This window comes from Rhinoderma darwinii, chromosome 10 (genome assembly GCF_050947455.1).
Source record: "Rhinoderma darwinii isolate aRhiDar2 chromosome 10, aRhiDar2.hap1, whole genome shotgun sequence".
Classification (NCBI taxonomy): Eukaryota; Metazoa; Chordata; class Amphibia; order Anura; family Rhinodermatidae; genus Rhinoderma; species Rhinoderma darwinii.
Genome location: NC_134696.1, coordinates 99,853,218 through 99,874,662, shown reverse-complemented (window position 1 = coordinate 99,874,662; position 21,445 = coordinate 99,853,218). Strand labels below are relative to the sequence as shown.

The 21,445-nt window shown below is 39.1% G+C and overlaps 2 protein-coding genes across 2 annotated transcripts; both read right to left on the bottom strand.

The window, feature by feature from the left end:
- Positions 1-334: 334 nt before the first annotated feature.
- Positions 335-8,977, bottom strand: LOC142661626 (uncharacterized). Its single transcript, XM_075839047.1, has 5 exons — positions 8,901-8,977; positions 5,596-5,712; positions 1,716-1,868; positions 1,205-1,345; positions 335-911 (listed from the first exon to the last, which is right to left on the bottom strand). The coding sequence occupies exons 1-5, from the start codon at positions 8,953-8,955 to the stop codon at positions 718-720; spliced, it is 660 nt and encodes a 219-aa protein (XP_075695162.1). The 5' UTR covers positions 8,956-8,977; the 3' UTR covers positions 335-717.
- A 3,709-nt stretch (positions 8,978-12,686) lies between these two features.
- LOC142661625 (phospholipase A2 inhibitor NAI-like) lies at positions 12,687-19,952 on the bottom strand. The gene is made up of 5 exons (XM_075839046.1): positions 19,901-19,952; positions 15,705-15,824; positions 14,651-14,797; positions 13,734-13,871; positions 12,687-12,961 (listed from the first exon to the last, which is right to left on the bottom strand). The coding sequence occupies exons 1-5, from the start codon at positions 19,950-19,952 to the stop codon at positions 12,765-12,767; spliced, it is 654 nt and encodes a 217-aa protein (XP_075695161.1). The 3' UTR covers positions 12,687-12,764.
- Positions 19,953-21,445: the final 1,493 nt, after the last annotated feature.

Genomic DNA, 21,445 nt, shown 5'->3' with positions numbered 1-21,445 from the left:
CGGAGAGTCCGGTCTGTTTTCACGGACCCGATTCACCCACTGAAGTGAAGGGGTCCGTGAAAACTATCGGGTGCCACTTGGATGCTGTGAAAAATGGCCCGAGTGGCACTCGGTCATGTGCAAGAGCCTTTAGTGGTTGTCCTAATGGGGCATCCTATAAAAAGCAATGACCCCTAAAATAAAGTCTTGGCGTCTAGAAATACTGGGTGATAACCATGGGAGAGCTATAATGGCAGACATATTGGTTATCATCTAATTTTCCCAGATATAACTAAGAAATGATTGAATACAAGGTTAAGCAACTTGACAGAAGAGGACAAATCAATAATTTACATTTTTTGGGATATTTTTTATATTTTCAGTTTGTTCTAGTTATTTATTAACATTACTACAATGGGGAAAAAATAATTCAGCAAAGATATAGATGGATAGAAGTACGTGTAATCTGAAATGATCCAAAATATAGACATGGATTGCTAAAAACTTACAATATTCTATTAATCAATGTGTCAACCAATTAAAATACAGCCTTCCTTCTGGCAACCAATCAGAGTTCAAATGACCATATCGAGCAACTAATCAAAAGGAAGCTCTTAAGTAACCAATCAAAATTCAGCTGCCAATTTAGTGATCAATCAGAATCCAATTTTCATTTACTGCACTACAGGCCCATTGTATCTTTTTCCGCGTGGTCTACTGGAAAAGTGTCGGTACCATTTAATATAAAAAGTTCAATAAAACAAGAGCAAGGAGTCCGGAAATGTAAGACTTTTGCTGGAGATTAGATACGTCATCTGTACATACATACTCCACATCCACCCTTGTGCCTCCAGATTCCGTTCTATGGTAGCCACGATCACAGATGCTTCTTGTTGTACATCCACGTATGGCGGTTTGAAGAGATACGGTTCCTGAATAAGATAAATAGCAGATTTTAGCTACTATGTGTCAAGAGGACCGGAAGATATATTCTGCTATGACTTGTGTAAATATATATATATATATATATATATATATATATATATATATATATATATATATATATATACATAATAGATAGATAAATAGATGGTTTTATAGATAGATCCTCCCAGAATCACCCTCTTTGGGGCACATTTGCATAAGCCCCATGCCTTTTGTCGGACAATCCCTCGAAAAGCAAGGAAAAGGTGTCCGAATAATAGTTAATCGACAACTCACTTGCCTGATAGTTTTGTGATCTGCAGCAGACACATCGTCTCATTTCCAGTGCATTCAATAGTATCACTGTTGTAGCACCAGTCGGAATTTTTTGTTGAACATGATCGGCAAATTCTTCCATTCCCTTCATGATCATCATCTGTAACTTTAATGGTAAAAAAGTCAATGTACAATTCCTCAATGGGCTGATCTCGAAGGGCAAAAGAGATGCTCGTTTTAGTGTCTTAATAGAGTCGGAAACTTAAAGAAGGATCATCCCACTATTACCTAAGAATACACTGAAGAACAGATTGACAGGATGTATCATTATATAACTGGGGATTTCTAAGTAACAAGCTGAGTAGCAACTCAAACGCCAAGGGAAGCCATATTTATTCCGTGGAACTATAGAAAAGTTGAATACAATTTTTCAGAAGTTGACTGAAGAAGAAAACTCCAACTTGGAAAATCCTCTTCAAGGGACAAATTCCCCCACATTGGTGAGCCCCATATTGACATGCTATTGAGATACTCACATATGGGTCGAGGTGGGTCACAATTCTCAGTGTTACAACAGGATATAGCTGTCTTCACCTTTACATTGGCTGAAGTAATGCTTCCAGTTGTATTACACTGATCCTCCACTATACATGACCTCATGAAGACGTTTGAAGTTTGGGTTGATGAAGCTAATAGGACAAAACATTGATGTTAAACCTCAATATAACAAGTAATTAACAATTAACAAAGTAATTTCTGTAAGACTCCAACCGTAGATACATAATTAATATCATAGTAGTAGGAGTAGCCTTATTATCAGGAACATCTTGACCTGAACACAGTCATCAGAGTCTACCATCGTAATGGGACGTTCCTTAACACCTTCACATTAGTTGTAAAGCTATATACGTTCCAACTGCCGATGCCCTGTGCAGCTGTTACGTATATTAACGTTGGCAGCATGGAACAGGCTTTAATGTGTGCAGCAGCAGCGCTGCACTTTCTTTTCTGCCAGCTCTCTCCTCAATGGAGTTCCCGGCCAGAGCAGCTCTGGTCGGGGACTCCTGTCTTAAGAAAGCCCTTGATGTCACTGTTCACATACGGACAGTGACGTTAGGGGCTTTGAGATGCCGGAATACACCACCCTGTAGATAGCACCACACACACCTCTTTAGATAGCGCCATCCCCCCTGTAGACAGCGGGTCGGGGATTCTGCTCCTAGAGGGAGCCCCTAACGTCAAGCTGGCAGCCCTTTGGCTTGGAATTTCTCTTCTAGATGGAGCCCCAGTGGTCCTATCTACGGGGGAAGAGGGAGGGTACGGTACCATCCACAGGGACAGTGTGTGGTGCTACCTACAGGGGGAGGTGGTGCTATCTACAAGGGGGGTTGAGGTGCTATCTACAGGAGGGGTGGCTCTATCTACAGGGGGGTGGTACTATCTACAGGGTGGTGTGGTGCTATCTACAGGGGTAGTGGTAGGGTGGCACTATCTACATGGGCACTGTGGCACTGTATGGGCACTATCTACAGGGGACACTATGGTTCTATCTACATGGACACTGTGTGTGGCCCTATCTACAGGTGGGGGGGGGGGGTGTGGCGCTATCTACAGGGGTAGTGCTTCTATCTGCAAGGGGGGTGGCACTATCTACATGGGCACTGTGGCACTATATCGGAACTATCTACAGGGGACTCTGTGGCGCTATCTACATGAGCACTGTGTGTGGCACTATCTACATGGGCACTGTGGTGTTTTCAGGGGGTTGGGACAAAAGAAACAATGACTAATAAAATGTATAAAAAATTTTACGGGCATGGAAAACGGATGGCAAACGAATGACAAACGGCGGTTAAAAATTGTCAAACGGCCGGGAAACCAATGGAAATTTGGAGACACACGGATGCAAAATGGCCATGAAATACTGACAGTTGATCTGTTTTTAATGGACGTTTTTTTTCCACTGTGGTGTGAATATCGCCTTATAGAAGGTTTCGCTCTTCCCACACAGTGATCCAGACTGACGGAGAGAGAAGACTAATTGTTACAGAACTGCAGCAGTATATATATATATACAGTGAAGGAAAAAAGTATTTGATCCCTTGCTGATTTTGTAAGTTTGCCCACTGTCAAAGACATGAACAGTCTAGAATTTTTAGGCTAGGTTAATTTTACCAGTAAGAGATAGATTATATAAAAAAAAAGAAAATCACATAGTCAAAATTATATATATATTTCTGCATTGTGCACAGAGAAATAAGTATTTGATCCCTTTGGCAAACAAGACTTAATACTTGGTGGCAAAACCCTTGTTGGCAAGCACAGCAGTCAGACATTTTTTGTAGTTGATGATGAGGTTTGCACACATGTTAGATGGAATTTTGGCCCATTCCTCTTTGCAGATCATCTGTAAATCATTAAGATTTCGAGGCTGTCTCTTGGCAACTCGGATCTTCAGCTCCCTCCATAAGTTTTCGATTTGATTAAGGTCTGGAGACTGGCTAGGCCACTCCATGACCTTAATGTGCTTCTTTTTGAGAGACTCCTTTGTTGCCTTGGCTGTATGTTTCGGGTCATTGTCGTGCTGGAAGACCCAGCCATGAGCCATTTTTAATGTCCTGGTGGAGGGAAGGAGGTTGTCACTCAGGATTTGATGGTACATGGCTCTATCCATTCTCCCATTGATGCGGTGAAGTAGTCCTGTGCCCTTAGCAGAGCATCACCCCCAAAACAAAATGTTTCCACTTCCATGCTTGACAGTGGGGACGGTGTTCTTTGGGTCATAGGCAGCATTTCTCTTCCTCCAAACACGGCGAGTTGAGTTAATGCCAAAGAGCTCAATTTTAGTCTCATCTGACCACAGCACCTTCTCCCAATCACTCTCAGAATCATCCAGATGTTCATTTGCAAACTTCAGACGGGCCTGTACATGTGCCTTCTTGAGCAGCGGGACCTTGCGGGCACTGCAGGATTTTAATCCATTACGGCGTAATGTGTTACCAATGGTTTTCTTGGTGACTGTGGTCCCAGCTGCCTTGAGATCATTAACAAGTTCCCCCCGTGTAGTTTTCGGCTGAGCTCTCACCTTCCTCAGGATCAAGGATACCCCACGAGGTGAGATTTTGCATGGAGCCCCAGATCGATGTCGATTGACAGTCATTTTGTATGTCTTCCATTTTCTTACTATTGCACCAACAGTTGTCTCCTTCTCACCCAGCGTCTTACTTATGGTTTTGTAGCCCATTCCAGCCTTGTGCAGGTCTATGATCTTGTCCCTGACATCCTTAGAAAGCTCATTGGTCTTGCCCATGTTGTAGAGGTTAGAGTCAGACTGATTCATTGAGTCTGTGGACAGGAGTCTTTTATACAGGTGACCATGTAAGAGCTGTCTTTAATGCAGGCACCAAGTTGATTTGGAGCGTGTAACTGGTCTGGAGGAGGCTGAACTCTTAATGGTTGGTAGGGGATCAAATACTTATTTCTCTGTGCACAATGCAAATAAATATATATAATTTTGACTATGTGATTTTCTTTTTTTTTTTTTTTATATAATCAATCTCTCACTGGTAAAATTAACCTAGCCTAAAAATTCTAGACTGTTCATGTCTTTGACAGTGGGCAAACTTACAAAATCAGCAAGGGATCAAATACTTATTTCCTTCACTGTATGTATATATATATATATATATATATATATATATATATATATATATACATATATAGCTATATATATATAATATATATATATATATACATATAACTATGTACAGATAACATATATATAGAAAAAAATACTAAAAAGTTTTTTTTTCAAATTTTTTTGTGGGTTGTCTGCTCATAATAAACATAAAAACACATGGAATTAATTAAACTAATCTAGAAAATGAAAGCCTCAAAAGTTTTGTAAAAAAAAAAAGAAAGTATAAATAGTTGTGATAATCAAAGCGGTTGGAAAGATATTATCATTTAAAGAAGTGCATATCAGAAATGGAAAATTTGACCTGGACACAGGGGCATCAATGACCCGTGGTCATGAAAGGGTTATCTTTTTTTTTTTAAAGCAAGCCTTACAGTTTTTCCAAGGTGTCTTTGCATTAGATCTTGATATATATACACAAAGACAGGAGCAGTTTCACAAAATATATCACACTAAACTATACCGTGATAATGACTAGAAAAACTTCATCCAAGGTGAATGTGGATCATAGACCTTTAATGACACCCACATTCTGCAGAAAGTCCCACTGGAAGGGAATTTTATTTTTGGCCTCTTCTGGAAATGGCGCAATGACAATAATAGGTGAACATTAGAGTATTGCAATATACAGTATATAATCCCATAGTATACAGTAAATGTAGGTTCACCTTGAATTTCCTTCATTTATTTTCTTGTCTTATCCTAATTCTCATACATACCATCAGTGGTCTCTGTGTATACAGACCCACAAATATTTCCATCAGGGCAGGCAACAGAGTTCCCAGAACAATGTGTACCTTCTAAGGCCACACACAATACACAATGAAGGGAATGACCTGAAACATAAAGTGATACAAATACTATTACCTTAAGGAGGGACCAACATATTACTTCATGCTATACCTTAAATTATATAATAGGGGGCATGTCTGAAACTATATGTCATAAAAAGAATGGACCAATCCTACAGGATGATGAACCCTAAAACAGGTCGAGGAAAGACAGCACATCATGGAGGTTGGCTATCTGCTAATGAGGATAGTCGGGGAGGAGGGGCAAGGTTTAAGGGCATCGGTAGATGAAGTTCTGTAGCCATGCTTGGAAGCTGATGAACATAAGAACATGCTTTAGTTATACAATAACTACATTATAGTAGGTCAAAATAAGCAATTGATTCTGGGCTTTCATCATCTAGAGGACTCTACCGCCACCTCATTATCACCATATGTGTCCCACTCATCAGGATACCTTAAATTGGCCATCAAGATGGTCTCACTTGCCACAGAGTAGGAAGATAAAAGCAAAAAACACGGCGCCACATAGTGCAGATTACCCAGGTGGATTACAGTAGAACAGACCAATGAACTACTAACCTGGTTGAGGATGTATATAGGCTCTGAATATCATGTGTGCTGCTGCCAAGACTCGATGCCGGTGATCCTTCAGGAGACCGCAGTGAATAGTGATAATGGTAGGGAGAAAAGTGGAGTCTTCGAGAGGCGCTGCTACACACGGGATAACATGCAAACCCGTGAACAATGATAAATCACGTATGCAAATGAAAGTTCCAAAGGTTTATCACAGAAGTAAATGGCAACGCGTTTCAATGCTGGATCAGCATCTTCATCTGGCCTGATGAAGATGCTGATCCAGCATTGAAACGCATTGCCATTTACTTCTATAATAAACCTTTGGAACTTTCATTTGCATACGTGATTTATCATTGTTCACTGGTTTGCATGTTATGCCGTGTGTAGCAGCGCCTCTCGAAGACTCCACTTTTCTCCCTACCATTATCACTTGCCACAGAGTAGAGTGTCCTAACCATCCTGGTTCTGTCTACTATTGAGGCACATGCCATGCATCAGGGTTTTGTGGTTCCCCAATATTAGTTGGCTCGTGAATCTTTAGGTAGATACTGAGCCAGGGAGGCAGACAACTTAATTTTAAGAAAATTGATGGTCAAGTAGACATGGAGGGTGGAGAACATAAGTTGATTACTGGTTTGGGCATTATATGGTGTTGTTTTTACAGTGAGTATGTCAGTAATATATAAATATTGAATGGCGCTATTATTTGAGCACTCTATGGTGGCATTATTTAGGCACTGTATAGCAGTGGTATTAGAATACTGTACAGCAATATTATAAGTCTAATTTTTGTGAACCATTTTATTATTGTCCTTCAAATTAAGAGCCACCAGACAATTTGTGACGGTGGCATCTAAAGACTATGGTCCAGCTAGGATACTGGGTGACATAATGACAAAATGTGAAAATCAGTGATTTTACTTACATAGCTGGGATTTTCTTAAAAGGACACATTAACCCCTTAACAACTGCCAACACGCCTTTTCACGGCGTTCTGACATAAGCCCGGCACGGGTGTCCTATGCCGGCTAAAGCGCCTGTCCTGGTGGTCTAAAGACCAACGGACACCTGCACTAATGGGTGGGATTGATTTCAACATCGATCTCAACCGTTTAACCCATTAGATGCAGCGCTCAATAGCAAGCACCGCATCTAAGTGGTTTTGGAGGGAGGGTGCTCCCTCTCTCACCCCATCGGCACCCTGCAATTGCAATTGCAGAGTGCCAATGGCTTCTATGGCAGCCAGGGGCCTAACAAAGGCCCCCAGGTCTGCCTGTAGTGGTTACCTGCTAAGCCTGAGGCATGACCTAGCAGGTGCCCGTAAGTTTTACATTGACAGGCAATAATACGCTGCAATACAGAAGTATTGGAGTACATTATAAAAGCGATCAGGAGATCGCATAGTGAATTCCCCTAGTGGGACTAAAAATAAAGTTAACTAAAAGTTTAATAAAGTTAATAATAAATAAATAAAAATCCCAAATAAAAAAAATGGAAAACCCACTTTTTCCATTATAAAATACTTTAATATTAAAAAAAATAAATGAAAACATTACACATATTTGGTATCGCCGCGTCTGTAATGACCCCACCTATAAAGCAATTATGTTATTTAACCTGCACGGTGAACGCCGTAAGAAATAAAATAAAAAACAATGCCAAAATTGCTGTTTTCTGTTCATCCTGCCTTCAAAAAAATTTGATAAAAAGTGATCAAAAAGTTGCATGTACTCTAAAATCAAACCAATAAAAACGAGAAGTCGTCCTGCAAAAAACAAGCCCTCATACAGCTGCATCGGCGTAAAAATAAAACAATGATGGCTCTTAAAACATGGCGACACAAAAACAAATAATTTTGAAAAAAAAGTGTCAAAGTAGTAAAACATTCAAAATCTATATAAATTTGGTATCGCCACAATCGTAATGACCCACTGAATAAAGTTAATGTTATTTATACCACACAGTAAACGGCGTAAATCTCAGACGCAATAAAGAGTGGCAAAATGTATGGGTTATTTTTCCATTAAATTATATGTACCCCAAAACGGTGCTATTAAAAATTGCAAAAAACATGTCCTTATACAGCTATGTCGACGCAAAAATAAAAAAAGTTATAGCTCTTGGAATGCGACGATGGAAAAACGCAAAAAAAATTGCTTGTCATTGAGGTTTAAAATTGGCCAGTCATTAAAAGGTTAAAGTTTTGTCAATGGTAAAATAAGTCAAACACAGTTTTTTTTTTTTTTTTTTAATCATTTCTAATTTAGTCTAGAATCGTTTTTTCCCTAACACAGAAAAGCCAATCACAACTCTACTCCTTGTTATAAGTCTTCATATAGCTCCGTATACTTCTCCATTCATGTCCCCTGTTCCATAAATGACCAACATCTATTGTCTTTTCCTTCATCAAATTTTCCCACTTCTCCAAGACTTCTCTCCTGCTGCCCCTGTTCTCCGGAATCCTCTCCCCTTTTGGCTTAGCTTCAATTAGTTTCACTATATATTAGATTTATATACTGTATAAATAAATGAAAATTCTAATTCTATCCCTGAAGCGGAGATATTGAGTGCAAAAATTAAAATTAGATTTGGAAATTCGTAAGAGCATAAAACATAATATACTAGTGTTCATGATACAATAAATCATCGCTTACCTGGGGATGCCAAAGAAAAGATGACACTCAGAACTATCAGAGCGCACATCATCATCCTGTCCGGAAATCCACGTTGGATCCTTCCACAGTAAATGTTTATTATCTATTCCCAAGCCTTTATATATATATATGATGTCACTATGAAAATTGGGCGGAAATTCCCAATGTGCAGGGTTCATCATGGAAGACGTCAATTTATCATTAACGGGGATACATAATTATTCACAGCTATGACCGGTCACTGATAATTCTGTTTTGTATCCATTGATTTTACTGTTAAAAGAATTTGGTGCGGAAGCTTCACATGGATATTGGTTGTTATCTTATCGGAATTTTTACTGTTAAATATTAATAAATGTTCTTATGGTGGAAATATCTGATATTGTACATACTGTAGAGTCTTAGGAGGGAGTTTTCACAACCTTGCAGATCAATATACACAGCCAGATGCAGTATGACTAAAGTCTCATGCATATTATGGCTCCCGACGACTTTCGAGTTACACAAAGCCATAATCCGGCATCCATAGATTTTATGAGATTCCATATAATTCGATAGAAAAACATTTTGGCATGTTAAATAGGACTTATTAAGGAAATAGTTTTCCCTAGAAGCAATTCAAAGAATAACCTATAACAGGGGTCCTCAACTGGCGGATGCCAGTTGTCTGGACCAGTGGCACCGGACATCCGGGGCAAAAGTCCCGAATTTTTGGTCCGGTGCTGCGGATCCCCGGGCGACTGCTGCATTCAATTGTATCGGTGTCCTAAGGACACACACTGTCCAACGTGGGTGTGTGGCACTATGTCCAGGGGGCACTATGTGTGGCACTATCTACAAATCTTTACTACTTGTCTTCAGCTCAAACCTTCACCTGACAGCAGACCTGGTAAGTGGACCTTTGCTAAAAGTAGATGAGTACCCCTGATCTATAAGATACCGTATGGAGCACCATGAGGATGGCTTCTCACGTTGCTGATGCAACAGGCCAAGGTGCGGTTGTGATGTGGCCGAAAAAGCTTGCCGATCTACATGCAGATAAAAGCACTTTTATTGTTAATGACTGCCCGGTAATGTGGCCAATAACATTGAAATCGCATGAACCTGTAAAGAATTAGCAAACCGCAACGATCTACCAGTCGAAGCGTTTTAGATCAGTTTACATTAGTTTTTGTTGTAAACTGTTGCAATAAGAGTCGCACATGATTACAAAAAAATGACACAATAAACAAGACAGTGACAAAAAAAGTAGATGTGGTCTCCAAGGAGATGTCGTGTTTTTTTTATTTCGAAGAAAACGGTAAAAAAAAAAAATTTTATTTCTATTTATTAAGAAGAAAACGGTAAAAAAAAATATTTATTGATTTTTATTTTCTGATTTTAGTTCCAAAAACGCCAAGTTTAATAACTTTTTTTTATAAATTTTTTGCAAATCCCTCCAACTGTACCGGCATAAGATTAGCCACTCTTAGTAAATGTGGGCCATAGAGTTAAATGAAACAATCTGTCAGCCTGCAGTCACCACTAGCGGTGGTCTAATATCAAAGATTTCATCAATGTGATCGTCTATCAGAAGATCATTTTGACTGGATTTCCCCTTTAAACTCCTCAATGTATATGGTGCTGTCTATTAAAGGGTTATTACTAGGGTATGTCATAGTACTTTGTGGGGTTTCAACCGTTGTCCCTTTTGAATGCTAGAATAAAAAAATGTTTTGTATATTTTTATTCTATGTCAGTTATAAAAATAATCCTTGTTGCTACATAGAAACCACAAACAAATAGCTGTTGATGGATCTATTTATATCGCTATTCAATACTATCCTATGAAAAAATGGTTCTGATTGGTCCATTCACCCCTTAATACATTATTTAACCCAGGTATATCAGGAATTTATGTGCTTATAAGACTTTTGTGTGTGTTCACACAAACTAAAATTAGATCTGTCAACAGCAGCGAGCCTACTTGTTGAGGTTCTCCATACTTTACTATATTATTTAATGCACTGCACAAAATAAAATGAGCTGAAGAACTAATGAGGTTTATCAGACAGAAGATGTTTTATATTTTCTATGTATCGAACATTAATCAACGCTGGAGCTTCGTTTAAAAGGAATATTCGGTGAATTGTTACATTGGATATTTCAACATCAACTCGGGGTTGGGAAATCACAAACGTATGTCTGTACATATTCCAAAATCAATGGAGATGATAAGAAATAAAAAGTGTGTGATGTTTTTAATTCCTTAAATATCGATATATCAGTCAATCATTAAGGGTTTATCTGTAGTTAAACAATGGCTTGTCCCGTATGAACATCTTACATTTTTTGAGAATTGATTCATAAGATGGCTTTCAGCACCTATACCTACCCACAATGTCCATCCATCCATATTAATATTGAAATTAACTCTATGTGGTATGGAAGTGTCCAAAGAAGGAGTAGATTGGTGGAAGTTGAAAGATCTCATATAAAGAAGAAGAAGAGCCGAAATTGTAATAAAATTGTTGGGTATTTGACTACTCAGCAGTTTTACCTACAGTATAGTCCTATGAAAATTGGCAAATAACACAATGTGATATCACAACGAGGTGCGTGAAATGGTAACTCAACTTTGATGTATTAGCCAACTCATCTCCACGACTTCTATAATTTCTACCGCCTTATATATCAATAATCACAAGGATTGTCTGGGTTACACTAAGCATCATCATATGCCCCACTGGTGCACTTAAAAATGATAGAGGATACTTCTTTCAAGACCACCTATCAGCCAGAGCCAATGTCTATTAGAAGCAGAGATGGGGACTGCACTCCTTATATTACCTAGTAGTATAGTGGTGCGCGCCAAACCAGGGGCATGGTCCCAGAATCCCCAAGAGAACAGAAAAAAAGGAAACGGTAGGCAGCACTCAGTTGAGGTGTAGATGAATCAACAGTGGTTTCTTCCAGTATTCAGCTGCCTACCTTTTCCATTTTTTCAGAGCCAAAGTCCATTTCAAGTACTTCTTCTTTGGAGGACCACCAGTACCAATTTAAATCAATGGTTATTTTAAACTGTCTTAAAATGTGTATGATCGCCCCAGTTTCCTATGGGTTTCATATAAATCTCTGATAACATCAATGAGTCAAAATGCTTGCTGTCAATTATTTTTCATAGTGTTTTTCCTGAGACCAAATGGTAACAGGGACCAATTTAAGCAAAAAAAAAAAAGAAATCGCTACACTGCTACAGACAGGGACAGATCAAAAACTGAGCTAATCTTAGGAGACAGTTAATAATATTGCCATAATGCTGACCAAATAATAATCACATAAGCTACTAAGTATCACTGCCATTAAGTGCTGAATTACACTGCCATACAATGCTGAATTAATAGCGCCATACAGTGAGCACATAAAGTCACATACAGTGCCCAAACAGTGACATACATTTATGGCTCTAACATAGAAGTCGAAATACTAGGTCAGCACTAAGTAGAACATTAAGGTTCTTTATTAGGTGTAGAGGATTTCCGGAAAGGTCATAACTGAAGACAAAATCCCAAAAAGACCAACACATTTTTATTATAAACAATTACAATTAGCATTAAAAAAATGCAACAATTTTAGACATAATATGAAAGAGGTAAACCAGAGTATCATGGGAACATGACCTTGATGGTACAATAAATCCTTAAGTTTGCATTCTCCTGTTATAAAATGTATTTAGACTTTTTTTGTAGGTATAAATGTTTCTGGTGACCACCAATATGGCTGCCATTCCGTTTCCTACATGGGTTCTCACCTACATTTTCTTGATTCTTGTTGGCATATCAGTAGCTTTTCACGATGTATTCAGAACTTGAACTGGAAATATCTTTAATTCAGGGATATCAGTAGCACAAGTGCGGTAAGTGTAGAAAGGTCCAACCCTCCGTGCAAGGTTATGGCTCCACCGCTACAGACAAATGTCGATTCCATGCTCAGGATTCCAATACTCATATTCTGGTTCCCAATCTCGCAGATGCTTCCTGTACTACATCCACGGAAGGATTCTGCATTTTCGGGGGTACCTGCTCAGAAGCAAAGAGATATGTATTAGGATGCTGCTTACGAACCCCAGTGAGAAAACATTGCATCGTCAACATTGAGGGTCAAATGTTCAAATTAATCAAAAAAGTAACTGTGGGGGCCCTTTGGAAATACAATTAAACAAAAAAAGAGACCTTACTCACGCAACAGATCCCTAGGCGTTCCAGCGAAGCTACTCTGGTCCTGCCCACAGCTGTTTGTTGACCTTACTGCAGCGATGATATGCCCATATACCCTCGTATTAGCTGCAGCTGATCACTAGCCTAAGTGATCCTGTGCTATATACTCACTAAGCCCAGCTATCGGAAAATTCCTGCCGAGGTGAGACATTGACTTCTAAACTAACAACCTTTAGCTGGCACTGCACCAGAAAATTCCTCCATCCAGATAATAGACAAAGTAAGAAACTAAGAAGTCAAGTTCAAGGGCTCCAATCTAAAATCCACGCCATGCCTACTCAATGATATGATCCAGTATATGTTCATACCACCCTACAATCTGAGACTGTAGGACTCCACGCGTGGTCATCCTCACCATTGGCAGTACATACATACAATATATATTAGTAGAGTGAGGTAGATGCCTAGTGAGACGACCATCACAATTATGTCTTATAGCCTAAGATTAGATCAGGGTGGAAAAAAGTTATTGAGAAGCAATGAAAAGACTTTAAACAATGGATCTGCAGAGGCAATGAAGCTAGAACTGCATTATAATTATAGTATGGCCTCCTGTGGCTGAAGAACATTCTGTTACCTCTTATTTTAGAGACTTGGAGAAGGCATTTATTTTCACTCCCAACACAGTCTATGGTTTTGGATCCCGTACAAGCTTCATTGGCATCAGAACACATTTGGCAAACTTTGCCATTTCTTCGGGTGCTAGCAGGTGGCACTGATAATGAGAAGAAGGAGCCATCAGTAATAAGCAGATGTTACAGGTTTCTATTGATAATATATTTTATAAGTAATACATTTGAGTTTGATGTATTTCAGATGGGTCAACTGCAAAAAACTTCTTCAGATCTTGTGCACCCAAGAATCAGTGCAACATAACTGGGAGCAGTAGTTTCCCAGGTGGTACATTAGAGATGGCTGCCAATTGTTGTTTGGAAACGGATAGGTGTACTCCTGATGAACCAAAATGTAAGTATGGATATTGGCATATAAAGGATAGATAGATAGATAGATAGATAGATAGATAGATAGATAGATAGATAGATAGATAGATAGATAGAGATAGATAGATAGATAGATAGATAGATAGATAGATAGATAGATAGATAGATAGATAGATAGATAGATAGATAGATAGATAGATAATAAATAGATGAATATTTTAATGTGTACACAAAACATGAGGTAGACTTTAGGGCCAGTTGCTGCAACTTACAGCCTATACTTAGCATGATAATACAGATTACTAATATCTGTTTTTTGTGCCACCAGATGGCGCTGCTTTCTATTTAATTTATACATTACCCAACATAATTTAGCTTGATTGGTCATCCCTGGGACCCTCATTGAAGAATCCCCTTCACTTGTACGTGCGGTATTTTCAGGTGGATATTTTGTAGATTTTACCTTTATCCAATGAATAGTAAATCTGCATGCAGAAATGTTGTGAAAATCCCCAAAGGCAGAAAAAAAGACACAGGCACAAAAGATACTTACAAAAAGGTAAGGGGGAGGTGCAGTTGTCAGTGAAACAGCAGGACACGCCCAATCTAATGCTTTTATTCACAATAGTGAAACTTCCTGACTTATCACAATGAGATGTTGGACCACAAGATCTGTACAAGAATTCACTTTTCTTGCCATCTGAAAAAACAAACAAACACAAAAACATGAATATTTGCCTGCAAAATCGATATAGTAATGACCCCAAGACCATGATTTGTTGCCTAACTCAAGTAAGATATTCAGGACTTCAGATAAGATTAATAGTAACAGACAGACAGACAGACAGACAGATAGATAGATAGATAGATAGATAGATAGATAGATAGATAGATAGATAGATAGATAGATAGATAGATAGATAGATGGATGGATGGATGGATGGATGGATGGATGGATGGATGGATAGATAGATAGATAGATAGATAGATAGATAGATAGATAGATAGATAGATAGATAGATAGATAGATAGATATGAGATAGATAGATAGATAGATATGAGATAGATAGATAGATAGATAGATAGATAGATAGATAGATAGATAGATAGATAGATAGATAGATAGATAGATAGATAGATAGATAGATGATAGATAGATAAATATAATTTTTCTTGTGTATTGTATATATGTGGGGTTAGTGATTGCCTCCATTTTTGTTCTTGCACTCCTCCCATTCCCACCATCCCCAGATATATGTAGGCTTAGTCCCAGTTCTGGGTGTATGAGTAAAGTATGGACCAACCTTACAGAGGTCGCCTTGTCGTGGCAGGTGGGCTCACACAATTTGATCAAAATGTGCACTAAGAACTTCCCTATTGTAAGTAGATTCAGCAGTAATGCAGATTTATTTATATACAGTGTTTCAGGTGGCATTAGTGTTCGCAGTGTGCGGTCGCCATACTCTTGTGTATTGTTTTGCCATCACAGGCGTACTTGCACCTGTATACATGTTTTTTTTTTTTCATGTTGCTGGTATGTGCTGTTCAAACTTCCTTGAAAAAGAAAGAAAGAAAGACAGGATGATGATGTATTAGTTGGTACTTACCTATGGTAGTCTGCTGATACATACTTGTACATACATGGCCCGATGTACACGTTACTGTTGGCCCCTGTGTGCAGGAGGAAAGTCCAAGCGCTATACACTGTGTGCACTGAAGACAATGTCCTATTTATAAATAAATATAATAAATAATAATAATAATAAGGCTGAGTTCACACGTTGCGGAGTTGTCTCAGAATTTGTTGCAGATTTGATGCAAATTTCACCGTTTTGCATTGCAAAGTGTAAAATTTGCAATGAAAGTCTGCGACAAATCTGCGACAATTCTGTAACGTGTGAACTCAGCCTAAGGGCACGTTCACACGTGGCGGAATTGCAGTGGAATTCTCCAGCGGCCGTTTTTTACATTTGAAGCTATACATTTTTAGGCAAGTTAGTTCAGACGATGCGGAAAACTCCGCTGCGGACCATAGGCTGTGGTGCGGAATTTTCCCTCCCAGCATGCACTGTCTGTTGCGGAGAAGAAGCGGAATTTCACTGCGTATTTCAGCCTCTGCAATGCAAAACTGAAATCTGTGGCAAGTCCGCTGTCTTTTCTGCAACGTCTGAATTACCTGTCAAATATGCAAATGTTGGTGCAGATTCGTTGCGTAATTGCCCCAAATCTTCACCAACATTTGCAGCGGAAAAACTCCGCCCTGTCTGAATGTGCCCTAAGGGCACATTCAGACGTGGCGGACAGTCCGCAGTGGAATTCTGCAGCAGCCGCTTTTTTACATTTGTTTCTATATATTTTTAGGAAACTTAGTTTAGACGTTACAGAAAATAACTGTGCGGAAATCAGGCTGCGGTGCAGAATTTTCCCTCCGCAGCAGCTCATTATGTTGCGGAGAAGAAGCAAAATTTTACTGCAGATTTCAGGATTTGCAGAAATCTACAGCAAGTCCGCTGTGATATCCACAACGTCTGAATTAACTGTCAAATATGAAAATGTTGCTGCAAATTCGCAACGAATCTGCTGCAACATTTACAGTGGAAAAATTCTGCTATGTCTGACCATGCCAAAAGGGCACGTTCAGGCGTGACAGACGTTTTCCGCTGCAAATGTTGCTGCAGATTTGCGGCAATTACGCAATGAATCTGCAGCAATATTTGCATAATTGACAGGTAATTCAAACGTTGCAGATATTACAGCGGACCTGCCGCAGATTTCCGTTTTTGCATTGCAAAGGCTGGAATCCGCAGTGAAATTCCGCTGCTTCTCCGCAATAAAATGTGCCTGCTGCGGAGGGGAAATTCTGCACCGCGGCCTGATTTCCGCACAGTTATTTTCTGCAACGTCTGAACTAAGTTTCCTAAAAATGTATAGAAACAAATGTAAAAAACGGCTGCTGCAGAATTCCACTGCGGACTGTCCGCCACGTCTGAATGTGCCCTAATATTATCACTCATTTCAAAAACTGTTGAAGGGAAAAGAAAAAAGGACGTGCAGAAAATAAAAATGGAGACAGAAATCCTAGACACTGGGAAGATAATGACGCTATAAAATAAATAATAATGATTCATATGTCACATTTAGTTCTAATTCACTCTTTATTTTTTCTTTATTTTTTTTAATTATTTTTTCAAATGATATTTTTTTATTATTTTTAATTGGAATTATTTCCTGTTACCCTGAATCAAATAACATCACACTGACAATATACGGATGTAGCCATCTTTATCTTGTTACTGACCACTTGCTGCAGCGTGATATCACCCAACAAAAGCCATTGAACAAGTCAAGTGAAAGTTTTCTTGCCACTGAGTATTTAATGTGATACATTCAAGATAAAGAGGGCTACATCTGTACCAGGAATTATTGAATGCTTCTCTAATCAGGGTATATCTTATTACACAACAGCTTTTATGCAGATAAACGTTTTCCCCCTATAAACCAGTAAATAGACACGTTCCTGGGTGTCCCGTGTCTGTTACTTTGTGCTTGTTTACACAGTGTGTTTTATTATTTGGTTATTTTATTACTATTTCCTCTCTATAAAACACATTGGTGTTACTTTTGATCTCTGGATTTTCTTATATTGCCACAGCTGGACCCCCATAAATTCCTGGCAGTTTAGAAACTTCAAAGGTGATGTCAATTCTTGAGTCAAGTTGTTAAAAATTCTATTCAACGTTTCTTATTTACATCCGCTCCTGGGAAAGCTGGATATCAACAAATATGGCTGATGCTACTACAACTCTCACTGAAGTCAACCAGCTCTCTCCGTCCCCTAAAACGCAAACCTGCTGGGTTATACAGCCATACATCCTCTGCTCTGACTGGATAGATGGGCCATTCAGACGTCTGGAAAGCTGGATGACAACCTCTGTGAAACCTGCATTTTTGTTTCCATCCAGCTTTCCTAGGAACAGATGTAAGTAAGAAACGGCTGAATAGAATAGAACGGAAGAGTGCCGCTCCATGTTATACATATCAACCAAATATTTCATGTCATTTTCTATTTTCCTAAAGGGTCTATCATAGAGAAAAAACATGTGGCACCTGTGGGGGCCCCTGAAACGTGGGGCCCTTTTTCAGGTTGACCTTATGTCCTTTTCTAATGAGTGGTGAGAACCTGCACAGGACACTTGTAGGGGCAGTGGGGCATCAACCGAAGTGTAATGGAAAGAGTAGTAAGGGCGGGTTCACACATGGCGGAATTCCACTTAAATTCCGCTGCGGACACTCCGCAGCGTTAATCCGCAGCGGAGCCGTTTCTCCATTGACTTTCACTTTAAATTAGCAGTGTTCGTTTACACGATGCGTACAATTCCGCTGCGGAGCATAGGCTGCGGAGCGGAATTTGGTGTCCGCAGCATGCTCTGTCTGTTGCGGAGCAGTGGCGGACTCATGGCGGAATTTCTCCATTGACTTCAATGGAGATTCTAAGTTCCGCAATGAAGTCCGCAGCTGTCATGCACATGTCATGTGTGCTGCGGATACGTCTTGCTTTTTTAACTTGACATTTCTTCATTCTGGCTGGACCTAGGTATTTCTAGGTCTACAGCCAGACTGAGGAAGTCAATGGGGCTCCCGTAATGACGGGAGCGTTGCTAGGAGACGTCTGTAAATAGTCACTGTCCAGGGTGCTGAAAGAGTTAAGCGATCGGCAGTAACTGTTTCTGCACCCGGGACAGTGACTACCGATCCCAATATACATGTATCTGTAAAAAAACATATAAGTTCATACTTACCGAGAACTCCCTTCGTCTGTCTCCAGTCCGGCCTCCCAGGATGACGTTTCAGTGTAAGTGACGGCTGCAGCCAATCACAGGCCAAGCACAGGCTGCAGCGGTCACATGGACTGGCGCGTCATCCAGGGAGGTCGGGCTGGATGCCGAAAGAGGGACGCGTCACCAAGACAACGGCCGGTAAGTATGAAAATCGTTTACTTTCACTAGGGAAAGTGCTGTCCCTTCTCTCTATCCTGCACTGATAGGGAGAAGGGAAGCACTTTTCCCGCAGTCTGCAGCAGCTAGTCCGCATCAATGTACTGCACATTTTGTGCAGATCCGCTGCAGAATCTGCAACGCAGATTCTGTGCGGCATCGATGCGGACAGTTGCGGAGGAATTCCGCCATGTGTGGTCATGCCCTTAGAGTGTCCTCTCATTCCAAGTCTCTACTACTGAGAAGCTGATCATTTAATTTGGGTGCTGACCCCCCCCCCCCCATGTCCCCATATGGTGCCTAAATCTGGACCTGATCATCCATTATGCTGAAAAAAATTATGCCAAATTTAAAATTATCCAGGTATACGGTACCAGTGCATGTTATCTGCAATACATACATCTAGTTACCCAATTCTTTCCTTTATCCTCAGGATATAATTCCAAATAAATTTTTGAAAATTATTTTTCATTATTTTTCTTTTTTTATTATTACTATTATTATTATTATTGTTGGTTTTCATTGTTTTTTTACTATTATTATTATTATTATTATTATTATTATTATTATTATTATTATTATTATTATTATTTGTTTTCATTATTTTTGTATTTTTTTTTTAATTATTATTAAATGATTTTTCCTAAATATTTTTCATTGCAATGTAGTCTCCTCCTTTCAAATCTGTCATCAGTGCTGGTATTTAGATTTTTTTTTGGGGAGGTCATTATTTATATAACAATTATCAGCCACTAAAAAAATGTTGAACAAAAATATATTCCGCCCATCAAAACATGTAAAATATTTACCTGTTCTTGCAAGAGCTGAGAGAATGCCCAATAATACCCAAGAGGACGCCATGTCGGCTCTATTCCAGAGAGTGAGTGTAGACTCCGGGGTTAAAACCCAGTAAAGATAATGACTCCTTATTTATGGGGGTGGGGGGGATGAACACGGAAAGGAAGGGGGGGGGGGCATTAACAGACCAATAAGGGACAGTAAACCTGCAGACATGCAAAAGGTGGTCTAGGAAAATTGAACTTTTTTTATATTTCGGATTTATTTATTTTAATTTTAATTCTGAGTGCTTTAAAATGTCATGTATAATGTGAAGGTATCATACCTACAAGACTTTTGTCATTTTTGATACGAAAGTATTTAACGTCACATGTAAACAATGTTCTAACACCTAAAGGAAACATAAATAGCAAAAAAGAACAAACATTCTCAAAGTTACATTTATTGCTACATCACCTTTATACTGTTACTGTATAGTGCCAACATATTCTGCGGCGCTGTACAGGAGTTGTCATCACTCACTTTCTGGTTGGGGATCAAAATTCTCTATCAGTATGTGTTTAGAGTGTGGGAAGAAACCTACCCAAAAAACAGGGAAAATATACAAACTCCATGAAGATGTTCCCCTTGGTCGGATATAAACCCAGGATCCCAGCATTGGAAAGCAACAGTGGTAACCACTGGGGAACCAGTAACCAGCTAAGCACTTCCTATGTGGGACTTTGAAGTGTTATATTGTGAAGATTTGCTCTAAAAATATAAATATTTGTAATTCGTTTTTGATCAAATAAAAATAAATAAATAAGGGCCTGTTCACATCAGCCCTGCCCTTCCGTTGATGGGTTCCGTCGGAGGTTTCTTTCAGGTTATCCCCTCCACGGAAAGGCAAACAGAAACCTAAGCTGTCGCTTGTATCACCATTGATATTACTGGTGACGGAAACGCTGCTAAAGGTTTCCGTTTGTCACCGTTGTGACGGGGTTCTGTTGTTTTGACGGAATCAATAGCGCAGTCGACCCTGTCACAACGGTGACAAACGGAAATCTTTAGCAGCGTTTCCGTCACCAGTAATATCAATGGTGATACAAGCGACAGCTTAGGTTTCTGTTTGCCTTTCCGTGGAGGGGATAACCCGATAGAAACTTCCTCGGAACCGCTCAACAGAAGGGCAGGGGTGATGGGAACACGTACGATATGAAACAGTCAGAGTTCTGTGAAATATTTCTAATCTCTAGATGTTTATTGCTTCCACTTAATTGTGAATTGCTGCAGAATATGTTGTAGGTATTAAAATAATGAGGTTATTAATAATAATAACAATAATAATAAATAATGATAATAATAACGATGATAAGAATAAAAATAATAATAAATAATAATAACAACAACAACAATAATAATAATAAAAGTAATCATACAGTAAGTACAATGTTAAATATTCTGTTAGCTTATCAGTATCATCATCATTATTATTATTATTATTATTATTATTATTATGGCATTATTAGTTGTAGTAGTATTTTGGTTAATATTTTATTAATTTATTTTAACCTGTT